Here is a 22,640-nt window from a genome sequence, read left to right as displayed (position 1 = left end):
CCACGGCCCAAATTCCATCCTCAAACACCCCCCAACCAGCCCGCACTAAACCGAGCAGCCCCCTGTTTTGGCAGCTCATTCCTGAGCCCAAAACCCGCTCCAAACACTACCAAGACCCGTACCCATTAACCCTAACCCATACCCTAGTATCCTACCCATATTATCCTAGCTTAATCACCAAGAAAACCCCCCCCCCCCCCCAAACCCTCACAAAAGCTGCTGGACAGCAGCCATACGTGATGAAGCCCGATTGCCTCTCCCTCCCTTTTACCCTACTTTAACTCCTTATAAATACCACCCCTTAACCATACATTCATTCCTCTAAGTTCTCCCCACATCCTACCATCACTCACAAGCTTTAAACCTCAGAAACAAACCCTAATTGCCTCTAAAAAACCCTCCACAAAACCGACATACAAACTGAAACTGTTTGTGTGTCCTCCTCGAAAAACAATTCGTTCCTCCTTCAAACCTCCATCAAAACTCGATTTTCTTGTTCCTAATTAACCACATAACATCCATCTACACATTAGACAAAGATTTACGAGCCAAATTGCCCTTGAGAGTACACGAAATCCCTTGAAAAACAGAGTGTTATACACTCTGTTTTCGCGGTTTATTCTTGTCTGTCCAGTTCTGTTTGTGCTCGTTTTTCGTGCCCAATAACCCAAAACGAGCAGGGGTTGCTTTAAGATCCCTGTTCTCCTCTCTTTCTAGTTTTCAAAACATCTTTTAAATCGAATTTTCGTCGTGAAACGAGGGAGATATCATCGTTTGAAAGTTGCTGTCCAGATTTGTCAAAAAACGCGTGTTGCTTTATTTCTTCGTCGACGACGGCCTCTCGAGATAAAATCTACCATCGATTACGACCCAAGACGGTGTCAACGATACATGTAGGTTGAGGGTGCATCAAATCCTCCTCTTTTCCCTTTTATTTCGTTTGTTTTATGTTTGTTTTTTTATTGTCTCGTTTTATTTCGTTTATCGCTTTGTTTATCGTTTAATTAACTATGAAACTAGTTTAGTCCGAGTATGAGTTAAAGTACCACCACGAACACCCGCGTTGACTTGAGATGGGAAAATAAACCGCTACTTCAGTCGGTCGTACACCCCCGTCTCATTTACATATCCTCGTGTTCAAGGTAGGGCATAAATAAAACGAATTTCTAACTTCGCTCTTCGCTTTTGACCCCTTTGTTATTTCGGCCAATTCGACACACCCTAGGATCCGTTGTATGTTAGTTTAACCTCTGATTGTTAACATATGACATATTTAGACGACATTAGATTAATTTAATAACCTAATTAGACATGTTAGGTGGCATCGACATAGCTTTAAAAATCGATTAACAATTCTATAACCTAATTGAATACATCTTTCTTTTCGCCTAATTTCTCGCTAGTATAAGAGTGCGTGATTAGCACCTTCTTATTAACACTCGATGAGTTAAATTAATTAGCGAACTTGACCCAATTCGACCCCTTTTGAGCCGTGTAGAATACACCATTGCAAGACCTCTTTTCAATCGATCAACGTCGTTTATAACTTGTTTTCTAACTCGTTTTCTAATCCGTTTCGCAATCATTCGATCTAACTAATGAACCTAACCTAGGACTTAGGGTAGCCTGTTTGGTTTGGGCCGTGATTTGGCCGTGGCCTTTGGCCTTTCCTATTGCGTTTGTTTTTGCATCGTTCGTTCCTTATTTGTCTTGTCACTTGTAATTAATTTATGTTTCTTTGAGTCGCGTTTTGTAATGTGGTTGTAATTAGTTTTATTTTATCGAGTCAAATGATTTCTTAAAACCTTAGTCTTGTTTGGTTAGACGGTTGTTCCCCAATGCTTGTAGGAGCGTAGTAAACCGCATGTTGTTTAAAGCAACATGGCCCGGTTTATGCTAATGCATGCTTTGGTGCGCGACCCAATGTCTAATTCGATAAGATTAAGTGAAAGCACACATTACGAGGAGTGACCCAAGGCCGTGAGTCATGTAGGCCGTGAGCCACCCCTTTGTGCACGCTTTCCTAGGCCGAATGGCCATGTGTCGTGTATGGTGTCGTATATAGCAATTGTATTTAGATCGAGTTGTATCTTTAATTTATTGTTGTGTCGGCATGAAATGCCTGGGTTGTAATAGGATAGATCCCAACGGCTCCCCCATTCCCCCTAAGCCTTGTTTGCTTTGTTTTGTATATTGTTAGATGAACCAACCCACATGCTAAATTACAACTTTGACAAAGTTAGTTTAGTTGCATCTAAAACGACATAGAAATTGTTGTCACATGTTAGGGTTTAAAACGATGTTTGCATATCATATATCGTAGTAGCTATGACCTTGTTTGAACTCCGACACTTGACTTAGTAGAGGCCGTTATCGACGGGCGGGGTTAGGTGTCCTTATGGGCTTCCTAACACGTACCCTCACCCCTTACTCAAGATCTATGGTTTGTGGATCCGTCTAAATACCATTGGATTACGAGAGTCATTCAAATCGAGTGATATAGGGTACAAGTCTTTATCTTTAATCACTCGTAGTCGATTGGCTTTATGCTTTTCGATGAAAGGTGTAAAGTTGACTTGAACGGTTCCAAGTTCCCAAAAAACTTGGTGGCGACTCTAATATGTCTTAATTCGATTCGAAAGAACCTCGAGTCGATTATGCCTGGTGTGGATCCCGCGGACGCAGTTCCCGAGGGCCTTGTCCACACCTAGGTTCCTCAGGAATATTCACCGCAGCCGGGATTGAAGGAATTGGTTCCTCCAATGGTTGATCGGTATTTGGTTCTGGAATCTCCGACAGGTCGAAGGTTCTATCACTCTTTGCATTCTCGAGAAATTCCTTCTCTAAGAATGTCGCACTAGCCGCAACAAATACACGTTGTTCGGTTGGCGAATAAAAGTAATGACCAAGTGTTCCTTTAGGATAACCTATAAAGTATGTCTTGACCGATCGCGGGCCGAGCTTATCCTCGTGTCTCCACTTGACATAAGCCTCGCAGCCCCAAACCCGTATAAAGGACAAGTTAGGGACCGTTCCTTTCCATAGTTCATATGGAGTCTTGTCAACAGCTTTAGATGGACTTCGGTTAAGTATTAGAGCGGTTATGAAGAAGAGCATAACCCCACAATGAGTCGGGCAACACGGTGTGACTCATCATGGATCGAACCATATCAAGTAGTGTTCGATTTCTCCGTTCGGACACACCATTCAACCGAGGTGTTCCAGGTAGAGTTAATCGTAAGGCAATCCCACGAGTCTTTGAGGTGTTGATCAAACTCGTGAGAAAGATACTCGCCACCACGGTCCGAGCGCAGTGTTTTAATCTTTCTACCCAAAGAGGTTCGTGACCCGACGGTATTCCTTGAATTTCTCAAAGGATTCACTTTTGTGCTTCATTAAGTAGACATAGCCATATCTACTTAAATCATCCGTGAAAGTGATGAAATACCTATAGCCTTCTCGTGCGGTGATTGACATAGGTCCACACACATCCGTATGTATGAGTCCTAATAGGTTAGCAGCGCGCATTCCAACACCTTTGAAGAAAATTCGAGTCATCTTACCGATGAGACATGATTCACACGTGCCAAATGATTGAAAATCAAAGGCCGAGATAGCTCCATTCCTTATGAGCTGTTTTACGCGTTTCTCATTAATGTGTCCCATACGGCAGTGCCATAGATACGTTTGATCTTTGTCACCAACCTTTAACTTTTTATTCATTACGTGTAATATTTCGGTGGTCTGATCTAAAACATAAATTCCGTTCATGGAGACTGCCTTGCCATAAATCATATCGTGTAATGAGAAAATGCAAGAATTATTCTCTATTACAAATGAAAAACCAAGTTTGTCAAGTGTAGAAAGCGAAATAATGTTTTTCAAAGACTGGGTACATAATAGCGATTATATAAAAATAACTCAAATCCGCTAGGAAGTCGGATCACATATGTTCCCCTTGAGACGGCAGCCACTCGTGCTCCATTCCCAACACGCAGATCCACCTCACCCTTTACGAGGGGTTCGATGTTTCGGAGCCCCCGCACATGATTACACAGATGAGAACCACAGCCAAGTATCTAGTACCCAAGTTCCGTAACTTGCGTGGTTAATCTCAATCATATGAATAAAAGTAGAAGAAGAAGACATACCAACAGGTTTAACGCGACCTGCTTTTATGTCCTCATGATAAACAGGACATGTACGCCTCCAATGCCCAGTATTGTGGCAATGATGGCATTCCATGTTTTCGGTCTTGCTCTTTGTCGCGCCTGATGAGTTACTTGCCTCACCAGGCCCACTCTTACCCGACCACGACTTCTTGAACTTCGGTTTGCCTCTGCTAGGTCCGCTTGAGCTTTGCCCTTACCCTTGCCCTTGTTTGTCACAACGAGAACATCTTGTTTCATGCTCCCACTGAACTTCATGTCCTTCTCGGTCTGTACGAGAAGGAGTGCGATTCATGGGGACTTTTCTTCAAATCATTCATATAGTAATTGGCTCTAAAGAGCGCAAAACCATCGTGGAGTGAATGAAGCATGCGGTCAATCACAATGTTCTCGTTGATTTTACAATCAAGCGCCTCCAGTCTCTCGATATTCTCAATCATGCTGAGAATGTGTGGGCTAACCGGTTGGCCCTTCTGGAGTCTCGCATCAAAGAAGCGAGTGGTATGCTCATAGGTCACGATTCTCGGTGCTTTCGAGAATTCCTTAGTGAGCATGGTGAAAATCTTGTTTGCACCTTGGGCTATGAAGCGTTTCTGCAAATTGGATTCCATTGCAAAAATGAGTACGTTTTTAATCGCACCCGCTTCCATGACGAAGTCGCTATACGTGGAGACCTCGTTAACTCGAGCCGTGGGGCCTGGGGCTGGCGGGAGGGGCTCAGTCAAGTACTTGAGCTTCCCGTCAGCAGTGGCAGCATTCCGTAATGCCGCCTCCCATTCCGCGAAGTTTGATCCATCATTCTTCAGTCTAGTAGACTGATTCATCTGATTCATGAAGATCCGAAGCCAGGACTCACGGTCCAATGTGGCACTTGGCATTGGGTCATCAAGGATGCCAGCCATTAAGTTATTAGCAGTTTAAAAATCGTGATCTACGCTGAAAAAGAAAGAAAAACAAAAACGAAATAAGCAACTCATCGAGGTGATTTAAGTCTATTTAAAATTCATTTTTAACGTGTAGACTCATAGCACTTGCATAATTGATCTCCCTCAAGAATAATACAAGTGATCCCAAGACTCAATTTCCGTAAATTGATAAGCCAACTGTTTAGCTAGTTCTTCCGTAAGAACTCTTGGTCGATAGATTTCCGTAAATCCTATCTATAGTCCACCATAATCACAGGATCGTACGAGTGACCATAGTGTTGAGATAAAATAAGTCAATCAGTTCCAACTTACCCGACGTAGAAGGGGTCATATTATGCCTACCGACGAAGAAGGGATTCATTGGAGTTTGACCTATAAAGACTATTCTCAATTTTTGGTTATACGAGGAAGATCCCATCAACTTAGTTTTTAATTCATTTTAAGTGAACAAATAACTAGCATTACGAGAATGAATTAACTGAGGTGATGGCTTAAAAGATCGTGTGACATAAGAATGTCATAGAAAACTAACGCGTGACCTCTATATGAGTCAGTTTTCATGCAATAAATTAGGTGGTTTGGTTTTTAGGCGGAATATGATGCACACTATCGTTACAAGAAAATAAATAAAAGAAAGCAATACGTAAATAAAATTCCTAGTGTGGCCTATCCTAGTAAAAAGAACATAATACAACTTTGGAATCCACCGTTGGACCCGAGAAGCTTGTCTTGATGTTCCATCTTTGTCCATGCAGCGGGAGTGAGCATCCGATCTCCATCTTTAGTCTTCTCAAAATTACAATTAAAATTTACAAAATATAAACCTATTTACATTATAAATAAAAACTGTAATTACAAGGGAAAAATAAAAATGGAGATACGAGATCTCAAAATACAACCAAGACCGTGTTCCATCATTACGGTAACACGTTCTACTAAGGCCACACTAAGTTACAACTGATTGTAAAATAAATAAATACGTAATGTAAGCATTCAAAACATTCAAAATAACGATAAATGAAATGCATCAACTAAAAACAAATTTATTCGTGACATAATTCCGTAATTATGTTAAATTTATCCAAACCACCTTTTAATGATTAAAATTATGTGATAAAACCGCTTCTATCAGTTTAATTTTAATCCATTACAATCTGTTACTTTAAATACGCTTTAAAATAACTATATGGTACGTGAGTGAACCGTTTCACTATCAAGCGAGTGTACAACATCCGTATGATGTACATTTTATGGCCAAAAGAGAATTTAAAACAAAAAGAATAAAATTCAATGCTGCCAAAACGAAATCCCTCGATCCAGGGACAAAAGTTCTCGATCGAGGAACAAAAAGGGTCGATCGAATGAAGCTGCCATTCGATCGAGAGGTTGCCAAACATTAAGTACTCGATCGACAGGACTCGAGGTCGATCGAGGACTCATATTAGCAATACTGCTCGATCGAGTACGAGGACTTCTCGATCGAGCAGTGGGGGGTTTTTAAATAGTTCGATCGAGTTAAACATGTACTCGATCGAGTAAAAACATGACAGAAAAGTTCTCGATCGATAAGAAATCCACTCGATCGAGACAAAATAGTTCTGAAAACTTAAAACCCTCGTGAAAACAGATTTGTCGAAACAAAACCATTTCAAAAATGATCTAATTCATGTAAAATTAAATCAACAAGTTGCAAAACTTTAACATATTGCTATAATGATCTAGTAAAATAACAATATGCAAAAACAAATCAGCCGTGTATCACATGGCACGGTTTTCAATGCACAAAAATTCAGCCGTGTAAAAAAAAATATATACCAGCCGCACGGTTTTTATGCAAAAACAAAATCGTTTCAAATCGATTTATGAAAAATCACAATGAAAATTTACGTGGCCTCGCTCTGATACCACTTGTAGGGAAATATCCGTAAAATTCCCTTAAATTTTAAGGATTATAACGCAAATTTACATGTGAATTATGGTCATAAAACATAAATACAAGAGAAACGATAAAGGTAAAGAATCAACCTCGGGTCCTAGTGCAATTCGGCAAAATGAACAGAAATCAACGCAGATTTCCTCCTAATTGTTGCACCCAAGACCGTCTGAGACTATGCCCCTTTTGCTAGAAAGTATTCTCTAATTGCCTTGCAATATCGAGAGAATTTGTTGTGAGTTTTGCTAGATGTGAGATCTAGGTTTCAGAGGAATTTTTCCAAAACCCTAGTTTTGAGACAAATGAATTGCTTAGGTTACAAAAGAGAGAGAGCCTCTCTTTTGTTAGCCTCGATCCCATGGTCTCAAGAGGAGAGAGTGGGCTTTCCACTTTCTCCTTATTTTGACTCGTGATCCGACTCGTCTCGCTAAAATGTATACGACGCGGTTTTATTATAAATTGTCATCGGTTATCGGTTATTAAAATATCAACTAGCAACATGACTCAGTCGATATATTAATACTTGTCCGACAAAGACAATTTTGTATAATTAATTAATTCAATATACATTAATTAAATATAAATCGTTTATATTCAATTTACGAATTAACTGCTTAATTCGTCTTAGCCATTATTATTTAATCCGTATTAAATAATTATCTCAACATCGCGTTTGACTAATTACTAGTCAATAACTCGACTAACTGGTTAGTCATATTAGGCATCAACATGACTGTATTTTCATACCGTCACATCTCTCAAACGTATCCTATAGGTGTGACTTTTAGGAACCAGTTGATCACCGCCATCTGTATGACAATAACGTCAAACTTATCTAGCAAGCCAACCGTTATTGATAAACGTGGATCAACTGATAATAATACCAAAAGTATGCCCTTTGATCCTTTTAGAGATTTAAATGTTATTGCACTAACTTGTAGAGGACACCGGCCCCAACAGCATTTGAGCAAGTCTCAGTCACCCACGACACCTGAAGGGGTCGAACGCATGAGTCGTGTTCCTTATGCATCAGCCATAGGATCAATCATGTATGCCATGATATGCACACGCCTAGACGTGGCATATGCATTGAGTATGACGAGTCGGTACCAAGGCAATCCAGGTGAAACACACTGGATAGCTGTTAAAAACATCCTTAAGTACCTACGGAGGACTAATGATTGGGTATTGACTTATGGAGGAGATACTAAGCTATGTGCAATCGGTTACGCAGATGCTAGCTTCCAAACAGATCGAGATGATTCAAAATCTCAGTCTGGATTCGTCTTTACTCTTAATGGTGCTGCGGTCAGCTGGAAGAGTTCCAAACAGGATGTTGTAGCAGATTCCACTACTGAATCCGAGTACTATGCCGCTTCAGAAGCAGCAAAGGAAGCTATATGGATGCGTCAATTCTTACAAGGACTAACCATAGTTCATAGTTCGAATGACCCAATCACTATCTATTGTGACAATAGAGGTGTCATCTTCCAGGATAAGGAGCCTAAGTCTAGAAACAAGTCTAGACATGTACATCGGAAGGCTCACCTGATCCGTGATTACGTGGAGCAAGAGGAGATAGTGATTGACAAGATTGTTTCGGATGACAACATCGCGGACCCTCTCACTAAACCATTGAAATATGATAAGCATGAAGGGCACGTTATTTCCATGGGAATTAAACGTGTTCCTGAGTTATACTAGTTGCTTATGAATTCGATACGTTTTCTTTTCATATGCTATTTATAACTTCATCGTTTTATTTCATATTTTGTTTTTCATGTGGATTGTACGACAACATTGAACGCCACAAAGTGAACTGAATTACATTATATTTATTTTGGTCCGTAATCGCCTACATGAGCTGATAACTCTGGCTATTATATTGTGAAGTTGATTGATGGTGGGTTCAACGAGCCATAAGACAAACAGTTGGTTGATCGATCACAAATGCGAGTTATAACGATACCTCGTAGAATAATTGTGACAACGTAATGGAGTCCTAAATGTTTAAAAACATTCGGTGCCAGGTCGTGGATTGGACGTCCATTGTGTGCCTAGAGTCGATTCTTTTGACTATCGACTGTCTCTTGAGATTAAGGCAGTTTTTGGGTGACTTTGGTTTCTTTCTCATGGTCGACCGTAACAGGAGACTAAGCAGATTTTCACTGGGTCATTTCATACTGTGCTTATATCTGCAGGATTCGAGTTGAAGAAAATATCCAACCTTTATCAGGTTTAGTTATTTTTCAGGGCCACTCGAGGAGTTGTAACTGAAATGCATAGCCATGCTCGAATGATGATTCGTTTATCAGTTAAGTTACTCTCTAGTCGGGAAAACCACTCTTGATATTGATCACTTGTAAAATACGACCTTTGTGAATACGGATTTTGCAAATTGTTTTACATTGAATGGGAGAAATTTTAGGATATGAGAATCGGTTATCGCACACACACTTGTGAGAACAAGTGGGAGTTTGTTGGAGCTTGTGTCATCCACAGTTAGTGTGATAACATATATAAATCTCTTATAGGTTCATAAGGGTATACTTAGTATTTTATCAGTTGATTAACGTTTACTTAATAACGGTTGGCTTGCTAGAAGTTTGACGTTATTATCATACTGATGGCGGTGATCAACTGGTCCCTAAAAGTCACACCTAAAGAATGTGTTTGAGAGATGTGATTGTATGAAAATATAATCACATTGATGCCTTATATGACTAAAAGGTTAGTCCATGTATTTGACTAAAAGGTTAGTCAATGTGATGATGAGACGATTATTTAATATAATTTTAATATCAGCTGAAACGAATTAATTGTCAATTCGTAAAATTGAATATAAACTGTTATATTTAATTATTGTATATAATGTTAGCTTAAACGAATTAAGATGTTAATTCGTAATTAAACGTAAACGGTTATATTTAATAAGCAAATTATAAATATGCGATATTTATAGTTAATGTATATTATAAGATATTGTCATAATAAATGATGACGGACCGGTATTAAGTGTGTGGACTTATTAATACAGGACGACATAAATGACAATTGATAAAGAATACACATTTTATACATTTTTGACAACAACCTAAAATAAGAAGATTTCCTCCTTATTTTGGTGGTTGGTCAAACCGAATAAGAGGAAAAAGAGGAGAAAAATATCTCCTCTAATTCCTCTCTTTGGACGGTTTTAAGGGGAGAGGAGAGATCATTTTTCCTCACTTCCTTTTTGACCTAATTCTCTCATCACAAAAAAAACCCTAAAAATAATTAACAATTTTAGGGATCTATTCTAGCAAAGAAAAGAGGCATTTCTCATAGCATTTTGGGTGCAACAATTAGGAGAATATCGATCTCGATGTTGTTCTTAGGCCAAATTGTTAGGACCAAAGGTTGATTCTAATCTCTACTTTTGTTTATGTAATTTCATTTATGACTCGTATTTTCATAATTATAATTTCGTTATAATCCGAATTCTTGATAAAGTATACCGATATTTCCCACATTATTCACTCGCCTTACTAGTTTGTTTTAGTAAGCACTTTGTAGTTTCAAGTTTGTGTTTTTGAACCTTTCATTTTCAGGTGTTTGAACTTTTCATTTTCATATGTTTGAACTTTGTGGTTAAGATATTTGAACTTTAATATCAAAATAATTGAACTTGATATAATTGTGTTTTAATTGTTCTAGTGTAGAATGGATAATGTTAGACGTGCATCTATAATTATTGCATTAGAAGAATTGTGAAGATCACTTGTACCAAGTGATGCTAGTATACAACGAACATCATCAAGTAGGCGGCCTAGAAGAGAAAGAGGGGAAAGTGCAGTTGAATACATTCACAGGTTGTTGAATGAAAACGCTACATCATGTTTTGAACAACTACGACTTGATAGGGTAATGTTTCTACAACTTGTAGATTTGATGATTGAAAGGAATTTGTTAGTTGATGGTAAGTATATAAAAGTGGACGAACAAAAAGGTATTTGTTTATACATATTGGCCAGAGGCTCTTCCTATCGTGATGTTACTGATAGATTCAAGAATTCCATATCTACAATATGTGTGTATTTTAAAAAAGTGTTGGATGCCTTGGTTATATTGTCACATGATATAATTAGACCACACCGCGATCTACTTGAGGTGCCTCCGGAGGTAGAAAATAACTCACTTTATTGGCCTTATTTCAAGGTAATATTATACCTCGTGCATTTAGCTATTTTTTTATATTTTTTTTTACTACCTTATGTCTTTGAGTTTTAACATCTCTATTACTACTATTATTTAGGATGCTATTGGTGCCATAGATGGAACGCATATAGAAGCGATTATTAGTGATCGTCTTTGGTACACCATTTCGAAATGCGCAATGGTCGTAAGACCTGGAATGTGTTGGGTTGTTGTTCATTTGATAGGATTTTTACATTTATCAACGTGGGTTGGGAAGGGAGTGCCCATGATCTTACAGTATGGCGAGATTCTCTAACTGCCTCAAAATATGTTTTTCTTCATCCACCTGAAGGTAAGTATTAACTAATTTTCTTTATTTGTTTATAGCTCATTATTTTGCGATTCTCACGCAATTTTTATTTTACTTTGTAGGTAAGTACTATTTGGTGGACTCCGGATATCTTAATACTATTGGATATTTATCTCCTATTTGCGATCCCAACGTCAGATCCCATTTGCCGGAATTTAAGCACGGACCACCTATAGGAATGTTAGAACATTTAAATTACCGACATTCTTCATTAAGAATGAAAGTTGAATGTGCGTTTGGTCAATTGAAGCAAAGGTGGAAGGTGCTGAAAACTATGCCCCAGATGTTACCAAAGTATCAGATGTCAATTATCGTTTCATGTTTCACACTTCATAATTTCATACGAATGCATAAGTTTGGTATCCCAATTGAACAACATGATGCAGTTATTGGGAGAACAGATACAAATTTGGATGATAAAGATCGAATGAGCCTTATGTCTAAAGTGAGTATGGATATAGCTAAAGCTATTTGGAAAGATAACAATCCCGAAGAGCATGAAGATGGAGTGTCGCAAAATGACAACGAAGAAGAACATATGGAAGTAGATGATCCGAATAACTAAATTTTGTAATTTGCGTTGAATCTAAACATTTTTCACAATTGCAAGCATTTGATGTATTGACATTAATAATTTTTTATTTTTATTTTATCATGACTCCTATGTCTGAACTAAAAATTTCGTTATTACACACTGCTGTCTATTTATATATATTTCAAAGAACGGGGCAATTTAATGACGATAATAATAATAATAATAATAATAATAATAATAATAATAATAATAATAATAATAATAATAATAATAATAATAATAATAATAATAATAATAATAATAATAATAATAATAATAATAATAATAATAATAATAATAATAATAATAACACAACAACAACAACAACAACAACAACAACAACAACAACAACAACAACAACAACAACAACAACAACAACAACAATAATAATAATAATAATAACGATAGTAATAATAATTACAATACTAATAATAATTACAATAATATAGTTGAACTGAACTGAACTGAATTGAACTGAATCGAACTGAACTGAATTGAACTGAACTAAACTAAACTAAACTAAACTGAAATTAAGTCCAAAAGAACAGGGCCTTAAAGTCACTCCTTTCAATTTCTGTTCAACTCAGCTCTTATAAGTTCAATTGAGAAAATTTAAGCTCCTATAAGCTCAGTTTAAAAATTTTAAGCTCCTATAAGTTTAGTTCAACTTTTATAAGTTCAGTTCAGAAAATTCAAACCCATTTTTCTTTAAGTTAAGCTCCTATAAGTCCAGTGAAACTCTTATACATCTAGTTCAGATGAGTTAAACCCCTATAAATTCATTGCAGCTTTTACATATCCAATTTCGAAAAGTTAAGCTCCTATATGTTCAGTTTCGTTCTTCAAAACTAAGTCCAAAAGAATGGGGCCTTAGAATATTATATCATAATCATAGGACACTACAATTACAAATTGACAGGAGAAAATATCAATTTTTTTTAAAAAGTAAATGATATATTTAACAAGAATTTTAAATTATACCCTTAAAAAGAAATTTCGTTTTCACTATCGTAGACGATAGAACACTACAAAATGGCCCGTGCATCGCACGAGCATTAAATCTAGTATCTTATTAAAAATAACAAAATTAAATATACCGTGCATTTATTGTATGAGTTCTAAACTAGTTGTTTTATCGGGATTGTAAACCCTAACCAACCCATTTCGATTTAAAAACGGTGAAAAAGGAATTAGAAACAATTGTTTTAAATAATGTCTAGTTTCCACACGTGATTCCAAAATAAAATGTTAATTAATTAAAGATGCTGTGGCTATTCTCTAACTAATAAAATTTTGAATTACTTGACATTAAAAATATTTTAATCTATATACTCTACTCTATGTATATAGAAAAATTATATATAATCAAATAATTTAATTAGGGTCTAATTCAATAGTCGTTGCTAGAATAAGTGAACAACCACAGTACAATAGACACGAATCGCCACAAGAGACAAAGATATGCATGACCATGACAAAGCTAAGTTAAGCACCGTATCCATATGTCAAGCAATTACCAATACATTCAATTTATTACGCGAGGTGGAATTCAGACATGGCAAATTAGCAATACTAAAGTATTCATGGAGGATTCAACTTGCGGAAAATTCCAAATCATGTACCTAAGCCAACCCCGAGTCCCAACCCGACCCGTTTTGACAAGTTTGTGGATCGTTTGCGATGATTGGATAATAGGAAAGGAGACTAAAGAAGTGTAAAACCCTTGTTCACTCACTCTTCTAAAACCCTTGTGTCAATATCACTTGTTTACTTCTGATAAAATCGCCTCAACCTTGATTATTTTCTCTCTCTTGAAAGCAACAATGGCGTCCATACTCCTTCGAAACCCTAATTCCAAGCAGTTGCTTACATTCTGTTCGCAGCAAATCAACTTATACTCTTCCACTTGCCGTGCTCTCATCTCCTCTTCTCCCTCCATTTCTACTCATGATTCTTCTTCCAGTTTATCCTTCTTACGATCTATGGCCACTTTTACTCGAACGTAAGATTTTCTTCTTTTTTCGTTGTTAATTTCTTAATTTATCTGTATTGGTACTAATGAAGATATGATCTGTTTTATTTGTGATTGTTCGATTGGAATTTTGTTATTTGAATTTGATTAATGTTTCTCCGATGTGATTCGTATGATTTCAATCTGTGTATAATGCTCCTATGCTGTGTTTAGCTGTCATTTCGATTTGATTTTCATTGTTTCGGGAATTAATGAAAGAAATGGCGATTTTAGGTGTTCCGCAGATTTTCGAGATTTGACTCCGTAATATTTAGTTGCAATCGTCAATTTTACACATTTTATCGTGAAATTTTCAGCACACAGTTGACTTTTATTTAGAAGGCTTTTCAAATTTTGTTCAGTGATTTGATCATTAGTAAACCCTTGTATAAGGTTGTGTAAACCGCCTTACATTTTGCTCAAAAACCGTTTTGAACAACTTTCGGTAACTAACCTAATATATGGGAGTGGTAAATGCGTCTTTAGCATATGCGTCTTGTTGATCATTTTGAACGAGGAATCGAAAATAACAAACCATCTACCATAATGCTTTAGTTTTGATTCGTATGGATGTGATTTATAGTGAATCCATTGTAGTAGAAACTGAGATTCTACAACACCATGAAATCAGAAGTGTTGTTACTTTTGGCAGATTATTATATTTGAACCATGATGAATGATTTAATTAGTTCCCTATTTTGCCAAATAATCATCGCTGAGCATTGGTTATTTAATATTTCTACATCTGTTCTCGTAGATTCAACAATTTTGTCCCTCGTTGCTGTTAAATTATTGTAAGCAAGAATCATTTTATTAGGTCACGAGTCACGACATTTTAGTGGACCTCTCTGTCAAATGTTGAACTTACTACTGCCAACTTTGGGATAAAATTGAGCTCAGAAAACGTCCATAATGTTGAACCCTCTCTCTATCTTTCTTTACCTTTCTAAATTGTCCGTATGTCTTATTTGATGAAACAGAAAGCCGCATGTAAATGTTGGAACCATTGGCCATGTCGACCACGGAAAGACAACATTGACTGCAGCTATTACAAAGGTGGGATGTAATTATGTATATATATTCTATGTTTGGTGATTTTAGTTTGTTTATAATCTTTGTTTTACTTTCTTGTGCTTTTGGTCGTCGTTTTTGGGATTGACGTTCTCCCCTCTACCCGATAGGGTTGGAGTTAGATGAGCTCAATGAATATGATGATGACGGCGCCAGTTAGTATGGTTGACTGCATTGCTGATTTTTAAGTTAGATTTGTATGTTTTTCCTTTGTATGAAACTAAAATAGTCGTCTTCTACTAGCTAGGTCTTGGCCGCAGAAGGGAAAGCCAAAGCTGTTGCATTCGACGAAATTGATAAAGCTCCTGAAGAAAAGAAGAGAGGGATCACCATCTCAACTGTTAGTAAGCCGATTCCTTTTCTATTATACTGAAGTTTGTTTGTGCTTCATTGTCCTTGAGAATTGTTATATCTTTTCACAGGCCCATGTGGAATACGAGACTGCAAAGAGACACTATGCCCATGTCGATTGTCCAGGACACGCTGATTATGTTAAAGTAAGTAATGAGATGAATTCTCTGCTTTTAAAATATATATTGTTGTTGGGCATCTAGTTTGCAAGCTGATCTATTTTTGGGGACTCTTTATGTGCATAGTTTGTTTCCAACTTGTAAGCAGTATATCTTTGTTTTCTTGTTGGGCTTTTAAGGCTTGCATTATATTTCTAGTTCTCTTATTTCAACGTCTTCATTATAAGGCTTCAATAAAATCTTAGAATCTTGCTGATAGACATAAGAGATTCATTAACTTGAGATTTTGGCTTATCAACTATGGACTTTGCTATGACATTGAAGTCTATATAAAGTCGTCCCTCCATTCCACCTCTATTGTCTTTACTTTTTATTCTGGGAAGGATTTAAGAAGTAAGGGTAGAATAACAACTCTACCCCTTCAATTAAAAAGAATGGGGACAATGTCATTTTGATAGAGAAAGTGGTAGTTAAAAATTAGGGATGATACTGGTAATTCACCCACTTGTCATACTAAATTTAGAAAGGGGACAATAGTTTGGACACTTGAATAAATTTTGGAGGAAAGGGGACGATAAAAATGGAAAGGAGTCTTCGATTAGTTTTGCCGGAGAGAAACTCCCCTATGGAATATTCAGGAGTTTGAAGTAAGCTGTGATGAACTTTTGTGTTTGTGCTTTTTGTGTTTGATTTCCAGAACATGATTACTGGAGCTGCTCAAATCGATGGTGGTATTCTTGTTGTATCTGCTCCTGATGGCCCTATGCCACAGACGAAAGAGCATATACTTCTTGCACGCCAGGTATTTTACTTGTTATTTGAGTCTTCAACATATTTGGCATTTGGTTTTAGGTCAATCACTCTGATTCGTATAAGAAGATATTAGTGGGTAAAAATTATTTTTTTGAATCTCTAATTTTCTTTAGGTTGGTGTTCCATCATTGGTGTGCTTTTTGAACAAAGTAGATGCTGTTGATGATTTGGAGTTACTTGAGCTGGTTGAAATGGAACTTCGTGGTAAGGTCTTTGATATATCAACAAGAAAAGAGTTTATGATAACGTATTGTAGCCATTGTGGTTTCTAATAGGTATTATTTAAAAGAGAACTTTCATTTTTCATTTGTTTTTTGTTTACAGAACTTCTCAGTTTCTACAAGTTCCCTGGTGACGATATTCCTATCATTAGGGGCTCAGCACTGTCTGCCTTACAGGGAACAAATGATGAAATTGGAAGGCAAGCTATTTTAAAACTTATGGATGCTGTGGATGAATATATTCCTGACCCTGTTCGCCAACTTGAGAAACCTTTCTTGATGCCCATTGAGGGTGTTTTCTCAATCCAGGTAAAGTAGGCCTTTTTTAAGGTCTTGGTTGACACCATAAACAGAACAAAATAATTGCATAATCCTGTATTAATTGTTATGTCACTCTTTACCTTCTAGTTTGTACGCTTAATCTTGAGAGCTGGAACAAATTTTTTCCACTAATTTTAGATATCTTCGGATATTTGTGTTTCGGAAACAGCCTCTTTGTGTTGCTAACACAAGGGTAAGGCTGCGTACATCCGACCCCCCCTTACCCCGCAATTTGCGGGAGCCATTGAGGCACTGGGGTAATGTTGTTGTTCGGATATTTGTGTTATTTGTGAATGGATTTCACTATTTCAGATTGTGCTTTACTTTTTTTTTTTTTAATTAACTAAAATTATAAAAAGTTTTAGATCTCATGCACTAGAATTTTCATGATTCAGGGACGTGGGACTGTGGTGACTGGCCGTATTGAACAAGGAAAAATCAAAACTGGGGAGGAGGTCGAAATAATGGGTTTGATGAAGGTAACTTTTAACCTTGTCATTTTTGCTACTAACAAATAGAGTGTAATATTTTTAATGTAAAGTCCATATGTTACTTGACAAAGTTTACGAGCATGTTTTTACCTGTAGGCTTACTTCTTTCTAAAGTTATTTGTTTCTTCTATCTATGCTATAGGGTGGTCCGCTGAAAACCACAGTGACTGGGGTAGAGATGTTTAAGAAAATTTTGGATCATGGCGAGGTAATTGATTGCAATTTACTAGGAGTTACACATTTTTTTGTGGTATGTATAGTTACTCATGCTTTTGTGTCCATCAGGCGGGTGACAATGTGGGTCTCCTTCTGCGTGGCCTGAAAAGGGAAGATGTACAACGAGGACAGGTGCATTACTATACTTAGTGAAGAACAAGTGCTGTGATTTTCTGTGCAATTAAATACAAATGTTAGATTAGCAACCCAATTACTCATATTTGTTTGACCATCTCTTAGCATAGGGCAACAGTTGTCAAATGCTTTAGCAGAACTCCTCAGAACCATCATCCATCCTTCTTTTTTTCATGTCCAAGTAACAAAGGTGCTCTTTAGTGGGGGTGCGAAGATGGTGATTATGGTTCAAATAGTTGATTGGTGGAAGTCTTTAAGCAGTGGAGAATCTTTCAAATTTTGTGGGGTGGTAAGTGTAAACCAAAGAAAAACTTGCAAAAATATCCGAAACCACACTGTATGCGGCATCAAAGTTTAGATTTACTTACCTTGATTCAAAGAATTATGATTCTTTGGTTTTGAAATATATGATGAAATTGGGAAAGGTCACATATATCCGACGTCACTTACCAGCAACTGGCACGGGCCTTTGAGGCATTGGGTTGATATTGTTTAAATGTTTAAATTATCCTATCAGGGATTCACCCCTGCTACTCCTCCATACTGAAGGACATAGAGTACCACTTTTCAAACGATTAAGAAGCTGCTACATCTGCCACATTATCTTCACGACCATTCTACATTTTGATTGAACTCCTTATGATTCAATATGAATATTTCTTCAAAAAATGGAGACTTAATTCCTACAAAAAATCGCTAGTTTCTACAGTTGGAGGTTTATGCTTAGATCATATGTTGGATTTTTTAAAACATAAAGCTTAAAATTAAATGTATTTGTTGAATAGGTTTCTGTTGAAACTATTTATAAGAATGGGTCCATGCAGGATTTGTCTAAAAGCCGCTGCTTGCTATCTCGCTGAGTGATTTTACTACCAAACCGCTGACTGACTCAACAGCGTTAGCCTATACCAAAGTTTAGCTAAAAAGAAATCAATATGAGTGGGACAAAGTTGTTGAGCCACTTGTGATGGTTTTGTAGTGGGATTGCTGAGCGAGACAACAACTTTAGTCTGTTCCTACATGAACCCATTTGTGATAAATGGTTTAAAAAACGACATTTTGTTTATTAAAACAATCCTATTATCTTATGCTTGAGTCTAAGTTCTTGTCATGTCCTTTAATATTATGTCAAGGAATAAAAACCCATCTTAGTCAGAATCTCTAGTTTAGCATAAAGGCAAAATGTTTTCACTACAGGATTCAATCCTTTTTAATGGCCAAATAGTACGGCTGCTGAAATTTTATGAAGCTTACTAATTCAATGATGAGGGTGATCCGAGACACGCTAACGCCTCCTTTTACCTTTCAGGTGGTTGCTAAACCAGGATCTTGCTCAACATATAAAAAATTCGAGGCAGAAATATATGTCCTTACTAAGGATGAGGGTGGACGTCATACTGCCTTTGTCAATAACTACATGCCCCAGTTTTATCTGAGAACTGCAAATGTGACAGGAACAGTTCTGTTGCCTGAGGATGTAAAGATGGTGTTACCCGGTGACAATGTCACTGCTACTTTTGAATTGATGCTACCGGTTCCTCTTCAAACAGGTTTGTGTATCTCCATTCTCATCAATACTTCCGAGGGGGCACGAATGATATATGTTGGTTCTTGAAGTTTTATGCATAGATAGGAATTGATGTTGGTTCGTTTGACGATTCCGTTTGAAATGAAATACGTAAGTTGAGGCTTGAATCTGTTAAAAAATCTAGTTGCTATAGGCACGTAAGTTTTATTGAATTTTCAAATGGACCAAGCAGTGTGGAGAAAGGAAAGGTCTCCGAATCTCATAAAGATGTCCGTTTTTGTATGGTGCAGATGTTTTCAAAGTTTTTTTTTCTTTTTCAATCCAGTTTACCAACCACTCTTATATATTTAGTGTTTTTATTTAATTTAAAAAATTAAATTATTTGTTCTTCTCTCCTTTATTACACTTTTTTTACCAACCACTCTTATATATTCTACTTGGTTTACTTTTAAGGCATTCCGGATCCTTAATTCTATATCGGTTTTCAAAATCGTTTTAATCTTTTCTCTTGATTTAAACTTTTAAGTTTTTATAAAAAAAATCCGGAATTCGATTTTAAAACCTTCAGTTTAACTTGACTTTGCATTACATTTTCGCTCTCCCTTTGTTTTTCATTTTCCCTTTTCTATTCGCATTTTGAGGTGTGCGTTCACCCATGGAAGGTTCTAAAGGATGATTCATGTCAGCCGACCCCAAATCATTTTGGGATTAAGGCTCTGTTGTTGTTGTTGTTGTTGTTGTTGTTGTTGTTGTTGTTGTTGTTGTTGTTGTTGTTGTTGTTGTTGTTTCAATCCAGTTTACTTCTCATTACCTCTAAAGTACAAACCAGTTGGCCTTTTGATAGTTGATACATAAATATCAACTTCTCTAAAACCTTTATGTGTCTCCTGTTGCACAATGAAACAATAAAAATGTCAACTGCTACAACGAGGAATTAGAAAGGCATACTGATTTTATGTAGAGGCTTGCGATTCGTTATTACTGTAGAAGGCTTGAGGCTGCAATAGTATCTTTGACTGGTATCCTGGTTTTCCATCAAGCGTGATTACATGAAACATTAAAGCTTGATGTACGCTTTGGTTGATGCATCTTGCCTGTACAGCTTGTGTTTGTATTCAAAACCTTTTGTCTTAAGTGAAACATTTAATCAACTATTGCTGCTGATATATTACTGCGACACAAGTCTATTTCTTTGATCATCTTGAAAAACTCTCTCACCATTGATCCAGGGCAAAGATTTGCTTTGAGGGAGGGAGGTCGGACAGTTGGTGCTGGTGTGATTTCAAAAGTTATACCCGACAAGTAGAGCAACCACAGCAAGTTTTAGATGGGGTTCTATGTCAAGATGCCGCGTTTTAGAAGACAAGTCTAGGATATTTTTCTACTTTTGAATTGACAATGGAGAGTATGATTTAGGAATTGTTTCAAAGGAGAAAACTGTCATCAAGCAATATTTACTCGGTACCTTGTAGTTCACAGGAAATGCTCATCTTTCAAGAGTTTTTCGACCTACAAAATTGTTGAAAAATAATTTTGTTTCAGTAGCGTAATTTACCTTGTAATTACGCGTTACTTTTCTATCAGTGCCTACATGATTCCATTGTTCTAAATAAAATGACATATATACAAGGACACCAGCTGTTCCTTGTTTGGCTTGGTTAGAAGTTTTTTTTTTTTTTTTTTTTTTCGGCGCATCTATAAGTTCTCTTTGTACTTCTTTACATGTGTGTAGGTTTTGTTTACTGAAGACCTTTGTTGAAATTAAAAAATTATTGATCATATAGAACTGATTACAATATATTCATTAAACAATCTATTCTTTTTTTTGGTTAAATGTGAGCTTTTGATTAACGGATAAAACAATTACATTATGACTATTACAACCATCAATTTCTACATCTGCCTATTCCTGTTTACAAACATAGAATATCCAGATGTTGAAGCCAATTTTTGTCCACATTCAAAACTGGATGTACTAGTAATTTCTGCAATCTAGCAAGAACCAGCCCCTGTATTTCCTTCACAATCACTTCAGGCCTAGTAAGTTTCATGTCAATATGACACCTATTACTCTCCAGCCAGATATTGTACCATAAGGCCAATCTGGTCATCCGACACCTGTTTTTGCAGCAGTGAAACATGACTAATCTTAGTATCCATCTTGAGTTGTAGCCACTCTTCAACCTTCGCCAATATCTGAGTACTACTATAAGGACAATCAGCAAACAGGTGGAAAGCGTCTCTATCCAGTTTCACACAACACACAACAATTAGTTTCAGATAGGCCAATCTGATGCAGCTTCTCTCTAGTGTTGAGGGCCTCATGTTTAATCATCCATCCCACAAAAGAATGCTTTGGGACACACCAACTGTCCCACACATCATGAAACCAAGGCACAAGGGGGTGCACACCCTGCAGCCAACTATAACCAGAACCAATATAGTAACCCTTAGGGTGTGTTTGGATAGCAAAAATGGAGGGAAAGGGAGGGGAGGAGAGGGGGAAGAGAAAGGGAGAGAAGGGAAGGGAGGGGGAATGGGGTGTGGGTGTTTGGATACAATTTCCCTCCAAATCTTATCTATTGTGGAAAGATTTTGATTAGGCTTGGAGGAGGAAAATTGGATCCCTCCAAATCTCTCTCCCCTCCATTTCCCTCCACCCTCATTTCCTATCCAAACAAGGGATTTTAAATCCCATATTCCCCCTCCCTTACTTTTTCCTCCAAATCACTCAATCAAAACACACCATTAGGATCATCAACCCAAAGATTATTCACATAACCATCATCTAACTTCCCCCTAACCTGAGGCCCAATAATTATCCAACACCTTTTAAATAGACAACACCTTTTAAATAGCCGGGTTACAAAACGTCGTCGACGTATTATAACGAATCGTCGACATTTTTCATAAAAAAGACATAACTACCCTTTCCCCCCTCTCTCTTACCCTTTCCCCTGTCTTCTACGGAGTACTTTTTACATGTTAAAATCACACACCCTCAACCACCACTGCCACCATCCCTGCCACCGCCGCTACCACAAACCCGCACCACCGCCGCTTCCATAACCCCGAACCACCGCAACAGTCGTCGTCCACAACTACAACACCACTCCCCCTCTTGGTCTTTCTTCTCATTTCCGTTTTCTTCTTAATCTCTTCTCATTTCCGTCGCCCACCACCGCACCACCACTCCCCCTCCACTGCCAATACGT

General features: G+C 37.2%; 1 protein-coding gene across 1 annotated transcript; it reads left to right on the top strand.

The window, feature by feature from the left end:
- The first annotated feature begins 13,873 nt into the window (after positions 1 to 13,873).
- On the top strand, positions 13,874 to 21,089 carry LOC141612033 (elongation factor Tu, mitochondrial). The gene is made up of 12 exons (XM_074430731.1): positions 13,874 to 14,150; positions 15,140 to 15,215; positions 15,478 to 15,570; positions 15,653 to 15,727; positions 16,398 to 16,502; positions 16,627 to 16,717; positions 16,838 to 17,043; positions 17,451 to 17,534; positions 17,689 to 17,754; positions 17,832 to 17,894; positions 19,207 to 19,447; positions 20,655 to 21,089. The coding sequence occupies exons 1-12, from the start codon at positions 13,972 to 13,974 to the stop codon at positions 20,729 to 20,731; spliced, it is 1,356 nt and encodes a 451-aa protein (XP_074286832.1). The 5' UTR covers positions 13,874 to 13,971; the 3' UTR covers positions 20,732 to 21,089.
- The last annotated feature ends 1,551 nt before the right edge of the window (positions 21,090 to 22,640 follow it).

This window comes from Silene latifolia, chromosome 11, assembly GCF_048544455.1.
Source record: "Silene latifolia isolate original U9 population chromosome 11, ASM4854445v1, whole genome shotgun sequence".
NCBI lineage: Eukaryota > Viridiplantae > Streptophyta > Magnoliopsida > Caryophyllales > Caryophyllaceae > Silene > Silene latifolia.
The sequence above is the reverse complement of the archived record's forward strand: the minus strand, read 5'-3'. Positions and strand labels throughout refer to the sequence as shown.